Genomic DNA, 12,337 nt, shown 5'->3' with positions numbered 1-12,337 from the left:
CGACAGGTGGCGAACAGCCAATCACATGCACGACCTGTCTGGTGGCGGCACAGCCGCAAGCCACTCGCAAGCCACCGAATCCAGCCCGACTGATTAATCACTACCATCGAATCGAAAATGTAAAGTTTGCGGGGAGAAGGCAGAAGGCAGGTGCCATGTGGTATAAATCTGCCAAAGAAAACAAGTCATTGATATTATAACTCAGCCAACGCAGGAGATGTGGGAGGTAACACTGTCTAGCTAGGATGGAGGATGTCAACGTTAGTATATAGAACAAGCAAGAGCAGCAGCTTTCACCACTGAAGTCCCTTACTAGGGACGCTACCTCCTGTTCCCCATCCTCTAACAGTACTTCCTGAAATACTTTCACCATCATCACACTGCGTCAACTCGCTGTAAACCAACGCCAAAGTTTTAAGCATGAAATGCTTTTAGCTCCCGTTGTCGGCAGTGTGGTGACGTCACGCCGAGACAGAGAGCCATCATCCGGGCACTGAAATCCACTCATCCGGGCACTGAATTCCACTCATCCGGGCACTGAATTCCAGTCATCCGGGCACTGAAATCCACTCATCCGGGCACTGAATTCCACTCATCCGGGCACTGAAATCCACTCATCCGGGCTCTGAAACGAGAACATCCGGGCACCGTACGAGACTTAACGAGATTTAACGAGACTCTCAAAGCCCTCCTACGCGACCGGCATGCAAGCGCCGGTCGGTCTCCAAACGAGACAAAAAATAACTGCTGCCAGTGCCTTCTCAATGTTTTTCAAGATATCAGTGGAGCTGTGGGTTTGATAATGCACGGAATTATAATTTCCGATTTCTAATAACGCGTGCGAAAAGCACATAAATGCCACGTTACACTTCGTTGTCATACGTGATCCGGGGGAGAAGCGCTGCGTTCAAAGGGCAAGGCATCGCGCCGAACGGGTGGTGGCGTTCCTCCCTTCCTTTACGGTGCGGTTCGGGTGTCCACCGAGATGGCAGAGAATTACTGCGCCATTTCCTTTCCTCAAAAAACCTTGCGTTCAAATGGCAAGGCATCGCGCTGAACGGGTGGTGGCGTTCCTCCCTTCCTGTACGGTGCGGTTCGGGTGTCCACCGAGATGACATTAGGCCCGTAAACATTTCATGCTTACTCTACTCTCGTTTACGGGAGAGGCAGAGATTTTCATTCAAGGCAGCAAGCGAACGAATCACAGTGCCGTAGGGTGGTGCTAGGGGTGCTGTAGGGGTGCAGGAACAGTACTTCTTCGAAACCGAATTGAATACGAATCGAATATTAAGGCGGAAGCCTTTAATGCCTCATCGTTGTAAGCAGGAGTTGTCGACAGAAATTTCACGCTTTTCAGTTGGTCGAAACGGTCGTGACGTCACAGTGCGCGAATTTCAAACGGGGCCAATTGTACTTTGGCTAGTAACCATGCAACCAATTAAAGGGATCGTATAGTAATGCTTCAAGTGGGACTGAGTTTAGTTAATTGCTTAATTACCCAATCAGCCTAATTAACCTGTCTAGAAAGACTAGATAAACAAATAAAACCGAGTAGTAAATCAGTTAAGTTGGTGAATCGAACCCCGGTCTCCAGAGTGCGAGGGGAGCATGCTAACCACTCCGCCATGCCAGCTCGAAGGTTTGGAATGAACAAAGGCGCGTCTAGTGAATACGGTGTCTTCCCTCACTCCCATCTTCCTCCCTTCCCGTTACGGCGAGGTTTAGGTGTCCACCGAGATATGCAAGACAGATACATTTCCATTCCTCAAAAACCAATTTACCCACGAGCAAGGCGTAGAACCGAACGGGCGTTGGCGTTCTTTGGACTCCCTGGCAGCGTTGCAAGACGCTGTCGCGTTCCACTCTTAGAGGCGAAGCTCAACATCTTAACCACTCATCAGTGACACAAGCAGCAACACCGCGCTTAAGGCTTTCGCCTCACCGCACTTGAGGTCAGCAAATTTCCCCCCTGAATTTTTTTTTAATACTTATTTTGCTACTTGTGCGAATACTCGTTCAAGACGAAAATTAATGAGAAATAGCGGAGAGATAGATGCAGCACTGCTACTCATGGAGTTAACGCTGCAGCTTTCGGAAGACGCAACAGTAGCCTCGGATATGAGGGACGTAGCCCAAAATCAGCACATTATTTGTGACCGTCATTTCATGCGCTTCGGAAAATGACATTATGTTATTGACTACAAATGCGAACAAACAAGTGCCAAATCTGAGTTGATGAGAGGGACGAGAATTATCAGCCATGGCCTCCGATAGAAGGCATGAATGCCGGTTTTGCCCAGACCTCACTTGCCGCAGTACTTCTCTTTGTTCGCGAATTTTGCACGTCCCGTGTGCGTCCAGGTTGTCCTCTAGGGCTTGCATAAGTGCGCAAGGTGTTCCTTAAAAAGTTCGCAGTGGTTTAGCTTTGCTATGCCAAGATATACGTAGCGTAAGTTGAGGGCGGGGCTTCCACATCTCGGTGGACACCTGGACCAGAGGGAAGGCGCATAACTGCCTTCTTGGAACAGTGGACACCTCAATCGCGCTTTGAGCTAAGTGGCGGTAGTGACCGGTGTGCGCTACCTGTGTTGGCATTGACAACGTTGTGCCAGAAACGCGGCGCTGAACCGAGATATGTGAGACAGATACTGCGCCATTTCCTTTCCTCAAAAACCAATTTACCAATTTATTTAGCCATAGGGCGTCGGCGTTCGTTGTGTTCATTGGCGTTGGGGTGCAAACGTTTTACACTGCGATAATTTTAAGGAAAGGAAGTGCGCATAATGGCTCTCTGGGACAGTGGGCGCCTGAATCGTGCTTATAGGTAGGTTGGGTGATGAGAAAGAAATGTGGGCTCCAGGCATTGACAAGGTTGTGCCATAAACACGGCGCTGAAGCCATAGGCCGTCGGCGCTCATTGTGTTCATTGGCGTTGGCGTTGTCAGCGTTTTACACTCCGATCATTTTAAGGGAAGGAAGGCGAGCGCGTGCGGCGAGGCCCGCCAGCTGTGCGTAGTGACGTCACTTGCTCGTTACGCATGCGCAGTATGGCCGTGCAAGAGAGCGCGCGAAAGGGCGAGACTATGGGCAGTCTAGCTCACGCTACAAAATATTCAAAAATTCTCCTTTCGAAGAGTTCACGAAATCGTCGATTCCAGCTAAGCCGGCTACGCAGGGTTTCAGATTATCGCGTACAATAATGATGTTACGAAGGCAGCTACGCATGGTATCACAAAGGGTAATGTTCAAACACTAAGCAGTCGCCACCCGGAGCAGCATTGAGCTCGTGCGCGCACAGACGCCGCGCGGAACGCGGCCGTTCACGCAAGAACCTCCGTGATGGCACCAGATGGCGCCACGTGACGGTTAGGTATATGGTCGCTGGAAAAATTTTTTTTTTGGAAATACTAGTTACAATTTGTATAAAATTTCCAGATTTTTTTTTTACACCGCCACTGAGCTTCAAAGTGAACATCGGAAATTTTGTTCCTCTTTGAAGAAAGGTAGTCCTAGTCCACTGAACAGCCGCTTTTCTGACGTAGATGAGGTCAACCTAATCGCCAAATGTGTATAATTGCTCGCATTGCTCTTCAATGAGTAGTTCGTCGTTCAGTGCGTATGATGGTCGCACTCTCTTGATTCTGAAGAATTTGTCGTGCGCGTAAACAGCGAGAGTGCATTGCCTGCGTCATCGTCCCGAAAGTGCACTGGGGCGTAGATAAGCATCCTCTGCTGTTCGATGTACTCGTTCCGCAGAAACATTGTCGGAAATAAATGGCTTGTCAAGGTGACGCTGACGCCTATGTTGCTCTTCAGTTGAAGATGGGCTTCAAATGCAGTTACTTAAGCCGTATTTCCCGGAAACGCAGACAAGTTTGTTAAATGCCTGTTGAGACGTCAGTGCGGCGGCGTGATAATATACAGGGTGCTTTTTCTTTTAAGCTTAAACGATATGCATTAAAAAAAACTGCGAGAGATACACTGGTGCGATCTGTTAAACTGGACTGCACAGCAAGGTGGACGTAATGAAGCTCATATGGATCAATAATTAAACGATTAGTTAAATAAAATTAAAGAATTACCTTTTTAGTTTTGATTTTAAGAGGCAATGTTATATTGAAAAATTGACGGCCGTCAACAAGGAAGGTGAGGGGTGCATCTAAGTTTTCCAAATTGGGAAAAATACGTATTTGACAGCTCGTTTAATTTACTTTCCTGCATTCCATATTACTTCTTAGGCATTAAATATAGGTGTAGTTGGTGTTTTTGATGATGCGGAAGAATTTTAATTAGATCTCGGCTACGATGCCACGCACACAGCGCCAACGCACACAGCGCCAACATGTCCAAGCTGCTCTCCTGGTTTATTCCCGAGGAATTCACGCGCATAATCTTGCAACGTGATCATCAAGTTGCTATTTGTCCTTGTCCCGGTGTTCTGCGCTGTTCCATCACAAATGAGTAACCAACATGCCCAAGCTGCTCTCCTCGTTTATTCCCAAGGAATTCTTGTGCATAATCTTAGCAACATGATCATCAAGTTGCTCTTAGTCCTTGTCCCAGTGTTCTGCGCTGTTCCATCACAAATGAGTAACCAACATGCCCAAGCAGCTGTCCTGGTTTAATCCCAAGGAATTCACATGCATAGTCTTGCAACATGATCATCAAGTTGCTCTTAGTCCTTGTCTCGGTGTTCTGCGCTGTTCCATCACAAATGAGTAACCAACATGGCCAAGCTGCTCTCCAGGTTTATTCCCAAGGAATTCTTGTTCGTAATCTTAGCAACATGATCATGAAGTCTTTGTCCCGGTGTTCACAGCTAGGGGCTAAAAGCACGTCAGGAGGGCGCCTTGACTTTTCTTTGGAGCCCTTTTCTTCGTCGTGTTCTTTTCTTGAGAGAAAACTAAACGCTTTCATTGTTTGAGTTACTGATTGTTTGATTGATTGGCTGAATGACCGACTTCTATAGTGGCAACGCGTTTACCATGCCACTAGATGACCCGTAAAAACGTGGTGTTACTAAAAGTGGCACACGCAGGATAGGTGGCTTCCCTTTACAGTGACCCACAGCCGATAGTTGCTTCAATAATTTATAATCGCCAGTTCGTTGTATCGTGCAGGCAGAAACGACATGAGACACGGTATACAGGAGCAGTGCCAGAGTGGTAATCTACTTTTTATCGCCGCCTATAGTCTGCAGTAGTCTGGCGGGATTTCATATTGGAATGCAGGTGCAATGCTAATTCAGATCTCAAGAGAGCAGGGGCTGCGCGCACTTCCTTCAAAGCGCCACTCCCTTGGCTTGGACAATATTTGTTGTGTTGGATATTATGGCAAATAAGCAGCTAAGTCTGTCGAGTGCCAAACACAAGGTTGAAACTGTGGCAGTTTTCGGCGAAGAAACTGAAAGCTCTGACCCAGCCCTGTGGATAAAAATTTTCGTTTTGGATAAAAAGCCATGCTTTCAGCTTAGTGAATGAAAAGGGCGTATCAGACGAAGCTGTACAGGAGAATCTTAAATGTATGATACGCCAGTACAGGTGAATGTCTACACATAGGCAACCTCCTCTAGAAAGGCTTAACTTCAGCCGCTTATTTTCATGCGTGTTTCCAGCGTGGCATGCGGATGAATTCCTTTTCATTAAGAGGAGAACCTGCGCTATGAGCACTAAAAAACTGACAACCCTTGGCTGAAGCGTGGCAAAATCAGGCGTAGAAACACCCAGAAAGAAGCTTAAGAACGGTTGGCTATAGAACGTGGGTGGCATCATTAGTACTGCTTTTCTTCTTGGAATGGCAATACTAGAGCTGAGACCGGAAGCTCCTCTCGTTGGCCGCCCGTTTGTTTTCTCGGACCAGACCAAAGTCTAGTTTTAGAACACTCTCTAGGACACATTTGGTCTAGTACGTTCACGATTTTTCTCTTCTGCGGTGTGTTTGGTATATCTGTGTGCTGAGGAATGGTGGTCGCAGCGGCTGCTGAATGGAGGGTATCCAAGTCGTCGTCGCTTCGCTGCTTGCGGTGGCTGCGAGGCACGTGTACACTTTCCCCACTTCCGCTTCACTCCTGTCTACCCTCTCGCTTGTATAGCTCGTAGTCATGTAAACGCGGCAGTAGCCGCGTTTACGTGAATGTGTCAGAGTGCGCCTTGAGTTGATTTTGCGACAGAAAGAGCAGGATTTGAAAAGGAAAGGCGCGAGTCGTCCTCTACTCTCTTTCTCGTCGTTTTTGCAGTCTTCCTGAAAACGTGGACTGCAGTAGACGTCTGTCGCATTCATGTCAGCGCTACTAGGGACAGCGGCCCAGTTAGTGCCATTCGACACGCCCACGCACTTTCCTCTTTCTTCATACAGCCACATATGGCCGCTGATGAGTTGTTCACAGCTTCTCACACAGAGCAAGCCAGCTTCATAACTACAGCCAGTCTTGCTTTGCGCAGAGCCACCAGTGACGAAGGCGCCGCCCAAGCCACAGCCAGGGGAGCAGAATGACACTCTGCTGTGCGTGATAGGGCAACAGGGGGTCATTATTTCGTTCCCGGAGGACGGTCTCTGTACCCTGACCTTCTTCGCCGAGCTGGTGTACGACAACGGAACCTTCCGCGGAAGTGGGCATCCAATGACCAAACGGCTCTCAGATACCTGGGCAACCTTCCAGGAAGTGGCCCAGCTATCCAACAAGACTACTTACGGCGTGTCTGCTGATTTCAGGCAAGAGAACACACTTCCTAGGTCTCGAATAAGTGTCTGCCATTGTTGCGGACAGGGCTAATTGAAGAGGTATAGAGAAGCCTTTGTGCCGCGTTGGGCGTAGCTAGGCTGATGATCGTTCCTTGCGCGATACAAATGTGTGTGCTTCAGAAGCGTTCTTACGTAATACTGAATAGCTGTGCATTCTCAGTGTTGTGATAGCTATATTATCCTATAATCGCAAGAAAAGCACGGTTCTGCCATACTTATCGTGCTACAACACCTGACAAATTCAAAGGTATCGTGATACGCCAGAATATACGTGACGTGACAGGGGTCATCACAACCTGCTCAACGGATAGTGAGCAAAGCGCCCACCGTAGCAGATGGTAGTTGAATTAATGATTGGTCGCTCTGGAAGAGCAACCTCGGTCACACAAGGCCCACCACGGGGGGCGCATGCCATCGCAAGGCAGCGGCGCTTCGCTTACCCACTCACCACTGCGCCAGGGGGGTATGAATACTCCCAACGACGTATCAATGTATAGAGTGCCCTTCTGCGTATATGGGAATTAATCCATTACTCTATCGAGTCATACGATTAAGGCAGAGCTTAAGTGTCCCTCTCCAGTTTTTTTCTTGCAATCCTCCTCGGGTAGAATGATTTTGATTGCTGTGTTCCTCTTTTTTTTTTGAGCATGCGGCGATTACCGGAAGAAGCCACTAAAATGCATTTATTCTTGCTGTAGTCTCTGCTTTTAAGGCAGGAAAAAAAGTAATAAAGAATGTTAGATGCCTTCATTTGCTTGGACGTATGCAGGAACGTGCAGTGGCACGATGCGAACGATGTGCTTATTTCCCGTTGAAAACAGGTTTCTGATGCTGCTGATGCTGCAAAACATAGCAGTCTCACTCATCGTTGAAACTGGTTGTTACCATGCAGTGCATTGCGGGATCCGCGCGCAGCTTTCTCAGACTGCACGTAGGTGGGGCAGTCAGACTCCTTAAAAAGATACGTCACTCTTAGGTTCTTTGGCTGCTGGACGCACCTCCACTTTCGAGAGCACCTGGTTTTTCAGCTTATCAACAGATTCGATCTCCCTGGCTGGTTTAGTCTTGATAAGCCGCTTCTTCCATCTGGGCTGCGCTATTGGCGTCCATTACATCTTTTCATGTTTTACGCTTCTACCTCATTGAACTCAATTGAACCTTATTGGTACCTCATTGAGCGTCGGTTCGAATGCGCACATATCAAAAGTTTGTAGCTGGATTGTGTTTGGACGGAAAATGCGGCTTTGGTAGCGGTCAGTCTCGGTGTCAACGTCGCGGAATTTTTGGGAAAATGTTCGCTTGAGTTTCCCGAAAACAGTACCTAGAATTATTGCGTGCCCAGTAACCGGAATGAACAACTGACGCTGTGAGACAAAGTCGGAGCTTACTTCTACCAGCATAATAGTGTGATCTGCTTAGTGTAAATCGTTTAGCCTCTTTTTAGTGATTCAGCGATTTTAGAGAATGCCCATTCTTCTTTTATACAGGGCTCAGTAAAGCGGTAATCTTGCGCTTGGGCTCATTACAGGTCCATCTCAAAATTTTCGGACGCCTTCACTGGTTCGGGCAAAGGCAAGGCTATGCTGAAGGAGTACTTCGACAAGAATATCGTCCACCACGGCATCCTGAACGCCAAGGGCACCGAAACCGCCCTGACTAATGCCGCGGGAGACTCCAAGCAGCTTGGCTTGATTAACGTAAGAGTGATCTGCCTTTGACGATCTCGCAAATTCAGTGGCTCAGTGCGCTTTAGATTAGGAGGAAATTGTGAAAATGCCGCATCGGCATTGCATTTAGGGGCAGCATAGTGACTTTACTGGCTAATAAATACTAGCGTAGTTTGTCATCTAGGAAAGACCCCAAGAGAAAGAAATGGTACTGTGTCTAGTGGACATACAAGTCATTATCGTATAGATTAGCCATGACACATGCAGTAACCGTGCTTAAGACACTAATTTCAAAAGAAGCAAAAAAAATTTGCTTTAATCAATGTTGCTGCGTTTGTTTGCGGGTTCGATCCCGGCCGCGGCGGTTGAATTTCTTTGCAGGAGAAATTCTAGGCCCGTGTACTGTGCGATGTCAGTGCACGTTAAAGAACCCCAGGTGGTCGAAATTTCCGGAGCCCTCCACTACGGCGTCTCTCATAGCCTTAGTCGCTTTGGGACGTTAAACCCCATAAACCAACCAACCAACCCTTAAGTTCCCAAAAAGGTATCAGCTGCCTTCAGTCGAAAAGTATGCCGTAGGGTACGCAATTAACCGGAGCCTGGAACAGAGGTCGAAGCGATACCATGTTTACCGACGGTTTTTAAGCATGAAATGCTTTTAGCTCCCGTTGTCGGCAGTGTGGTGACGTCACGCCGAGACCGAAAGCCAACATCCGGGCACTGAATTCCACTCATCCGGGCACTGAATTCCACACATCCGGGAGCTGAAACGAGAGCATCCGGGCACCGTACGAGATTTAACGAGATTTAATGAGGCTCTCTAAGCCCTCCCACAGGACCGGCATACAAGCGCCGGTAGCTTCGCGCCGAACGGGTGGTGGCGTTCCTCCCTTCCTGTACGGTGCGGTTCGGGTGTCCACCGAGATGACGGAATTGCTGCTTCATTTCCTTTCCTCAAAAAGCGTTGCGTTCAAAGGGCAAGGCATCGCGCCGAACGGGTGGTGGCGTTCCTCCCTTCCTTTACGGTGTGGTTCGGGTGTCCACTGAGATGGCAGAGAATTACTGCGCCATTTGCTTTCCTCAAAAAGCATTGCGTTCAAAGGGCAAGGCATCGCGCCGAACGGGCGGTGGCGTTCCTCCCTTCCTGTACGGTGCGGCTCGGGTGTCCACCGAGATGACAGAGAATTACTGCGTTATTTCCTTTCCTCAAAAAGCGTCGCGATCAAAGGGCAAGGCATCGCGACGAACTGGTGGTGGCGTTCCGTGGACTGCCTGGTAGCGCTACAACACGCAATCGCGTACCTCTCCTAAAGGCGAAGCTTAAGCGTCATTGATTAGTAGGTAATTAATATTTTGTCAATCAGTAATTAGCCACTAATTACTAATTTGTCATTACTTCATCATCAATTATGTGTGACGTAATCCAGTGGTGACGTCACCAGTGTCACATAGGCAAAGTGGTACAAATAACCGAGGAATGAAAACAACGATTACAAAGATGAAAGGCAAACAAACCGGATACAGCTGACGAGGCAGAGCGGAAAAGATTCCCCAGACACGCACAGAAAACGACTGCGTCCACATGGACCAGTGCACAGTATGTGTAGTGTGGTGTGTTGAACACTAGACCCATTTCAAGATTTTCATTAGTACCATCTACAACCAATGTGTTATGCCCGTAAACATTTCATGCTTACTCTACTCTCGGTTACGGGAGAGGCAGAGATTTTATTGCATACAGAGCCCCCCCCCCCATTATTTTGTTATAACGTTCTGGTTACCATCTATTCGCCACTGTCACTCACAGCAAACCCTTAAGTAATATTTATATAAGTTAGATGTTATCAACAACATGCTACTACATGTTTCCCTTCAGAGGGGATTGTATGGGTTGTATGTCGTGCTATACTGCAGAGCTCTAGCTTCGCCCACGTTGTTGGCCCTTGCAAAGCGTTTATTAAGTTCTGTACCATCACAACATGAGGTCTGCAGGCTTGTGCAGGGCTGATTCACTATTTTCGAGAAAGTTGCGTGTAGATTTCCTGAATGTACTAAGTGGTAGCGAAAGGTTATTCCAAGATTTGCATTTGACATTGCGGGAACACTTGTAAAGAGGAAATTAGTACCATTTAGTGATGTTTGACGGAAACAAAAAAGTCTAATCGTCCTAATTTTCGGCGGAAACAAAAAAGTCGAATCGTTCTAAAGTATTAGTGGTACCAACCTGTTGCCACTAATATTTAGGTGCATAAGACTTTTTGTTGTAGCAGCTGCATCACACTAGAAGCTGCTTACCGCGCTTAACTTTGCAGTAGTGCTTCCGTTATTACGTGGATTTAGTGTAGTCTTACATTTCGGAGCACCGGAGTGCTGCCAGAATTGTACCGGATGTCATAATACACGGATATGACCGGCCTTGCGAAGCTGCTGCGCTGAGTGTTTGCTGCGTTTGTGTTTGCATTGATGACGTCTGTAATTTTTCTCCTTAGTCAGTTTACTGCGGAGGGTAGGGATCAATAATAGCCCTTAATGCCAGCGCCAGGGGGTGAGTTGACGTGACGACGTCTGCGGACCCTAGAGAAATGTGCGAAACCAGGAATATACGAGGTCTGTTAGAAAAGTATCCGACTTTATTTTTTTTTGCGAGCACCTGATGGATATGAAACAAGCGCGCTTACAGCAGCCGACCTTGAACCCTCGTGCGCATGCACGAATTTTTCCCCGCCTGCCGATAGCGTCAGTCGCTGGGAAGCAGCGTTTGAGTGAGGCAGTGCGCAGTGCTCTCGTCGGTTTTTTATTGCAAGGAAAACGGCGGAGCGAGAGGAGCAGCGCAACTACCTCAAATTTTGCCAGAAACTTGGCGATAGCCAAGTGGAAACCATTCAAAATGTTCAGACGGCTTTCGGTGATGATGCTATGAGCAGCACACAGATTAAGCAGTGGTGCAACTGGTTTAAAGACAGCCGCGCATCCGTGGAGAGAGAGCCACGCTCCGGTCGGCCATCAACATGCCGAAATGACCAGGTAATTGCCGAAGTGAACGCTGTGGTGATGCGGGACTGTTGCGTGACTATCCGAGAAATTGCGAGAGAGGTGGACATCAGCAATATTTCTGCACATTCCATTATCACCGAAGATTTGACCATGGAGAGAGTGGCAGCGAAATTCGTGCCGAAGCTGCTGACGGTGGAGAAAAAGCAGCTTCGTGTTGAAGTCTCACAGGAGATGCTGGATTCCACAAACAGTTACCCTGACTTCACCGACGCCGTAGTCACTAGTGACGAGTCTTGGGTGTACGGGTACGACCTGGAAACCAAATCCCAGTCGTCACAGAGGACGCATTTCACGTCACCAAGACCAAAGAAGGCCCGCCAAGTGCGCAGCAGTGTCAAAGTGATGCTGACTGCTTTTTTGACTCCCTCTGTGTGGCACACCACGAGTACGCACCCCACAGGGTCAAAGAATGACTAAATAGTACTACAGGGATGTCCTCCATCGCCTACGTGGCGCTGTGCGGCTCAAGAGACCGGAATTGAGGTCAACAAGACATTGGCGCATCCCTCGCGGAATTGCTCCTGCACATTCCTCTCATTTGATTCAGACTTTTCTGGCGAAAAACCAGACTCCTGTAGTTCAACAGGCTCCTTACTCTCCTGATATGTCCCCCTACGACTTCTGGCTGTTTCCTAAAATGAAGAGGCCATTGAAAGGAGCGCCACTTCATAAAAGAAAGGACATTATGGCTGCAACGACAGCAGAGCTAAAGTCCATTCCGAAAAGGGCCTTTTCGGAATACTTCCAGCAATGGCAGCACCGCTGGGAGATGTATATGGAGCCCCAAGGAGACTACTTTGAAGGTTATTAGGTTTCTAACGCTCCAGTTATGCCAGTTTTTTTTCTTCGGCCAAAGGTCGGATACTTTTCTAACA

At 48.1% G+C, this 12,337-nt stretch overlaps 1 protein-coding gene across 1 annotated transcript in view; it reads left to right on the top strand.

Moving 5' to 3' along the window:
* The window catches only part of LOC149339505 (uncharacterized), a 28,330-nt gene that overhangs the window by 499 nt on the left and 15,494 nt on the right, over window positions 1–12,337 (top strand). The window contains exons 2-3 of the mRNA XM_089550937.1: window positions 6,441–6,711; window positions 8,270–8,438. Of these exons, the coding sequence (XP_089407063.1) occupies window positions 6,441–6,711; window positions 8,270–8,438 (440 nt within the window). The remainder of the gene's footprint in view (window positions 1–6,440; window positions 6,712–8,269; window positions 8,439–12,337) is intronic.

The sequence above is a fragment of the Amblyomma mixtum genome, chromosome 6, assembly GCF_055824585.1.
Source record: "Amblyomma mixtum isolate Tamu chromosome 6, ASM5582458v1, whole genome shotgun sequence".
Lineage (NCBI taxonomy): Eukaryota > Metazoa > Arthropoda > Arachnida > Ixodida > Ixodidae > Amblyomma > Amblyomma mixtum.
This window is presented reverse-complemented; position numbering and strand designations above follow the sequence as displayed.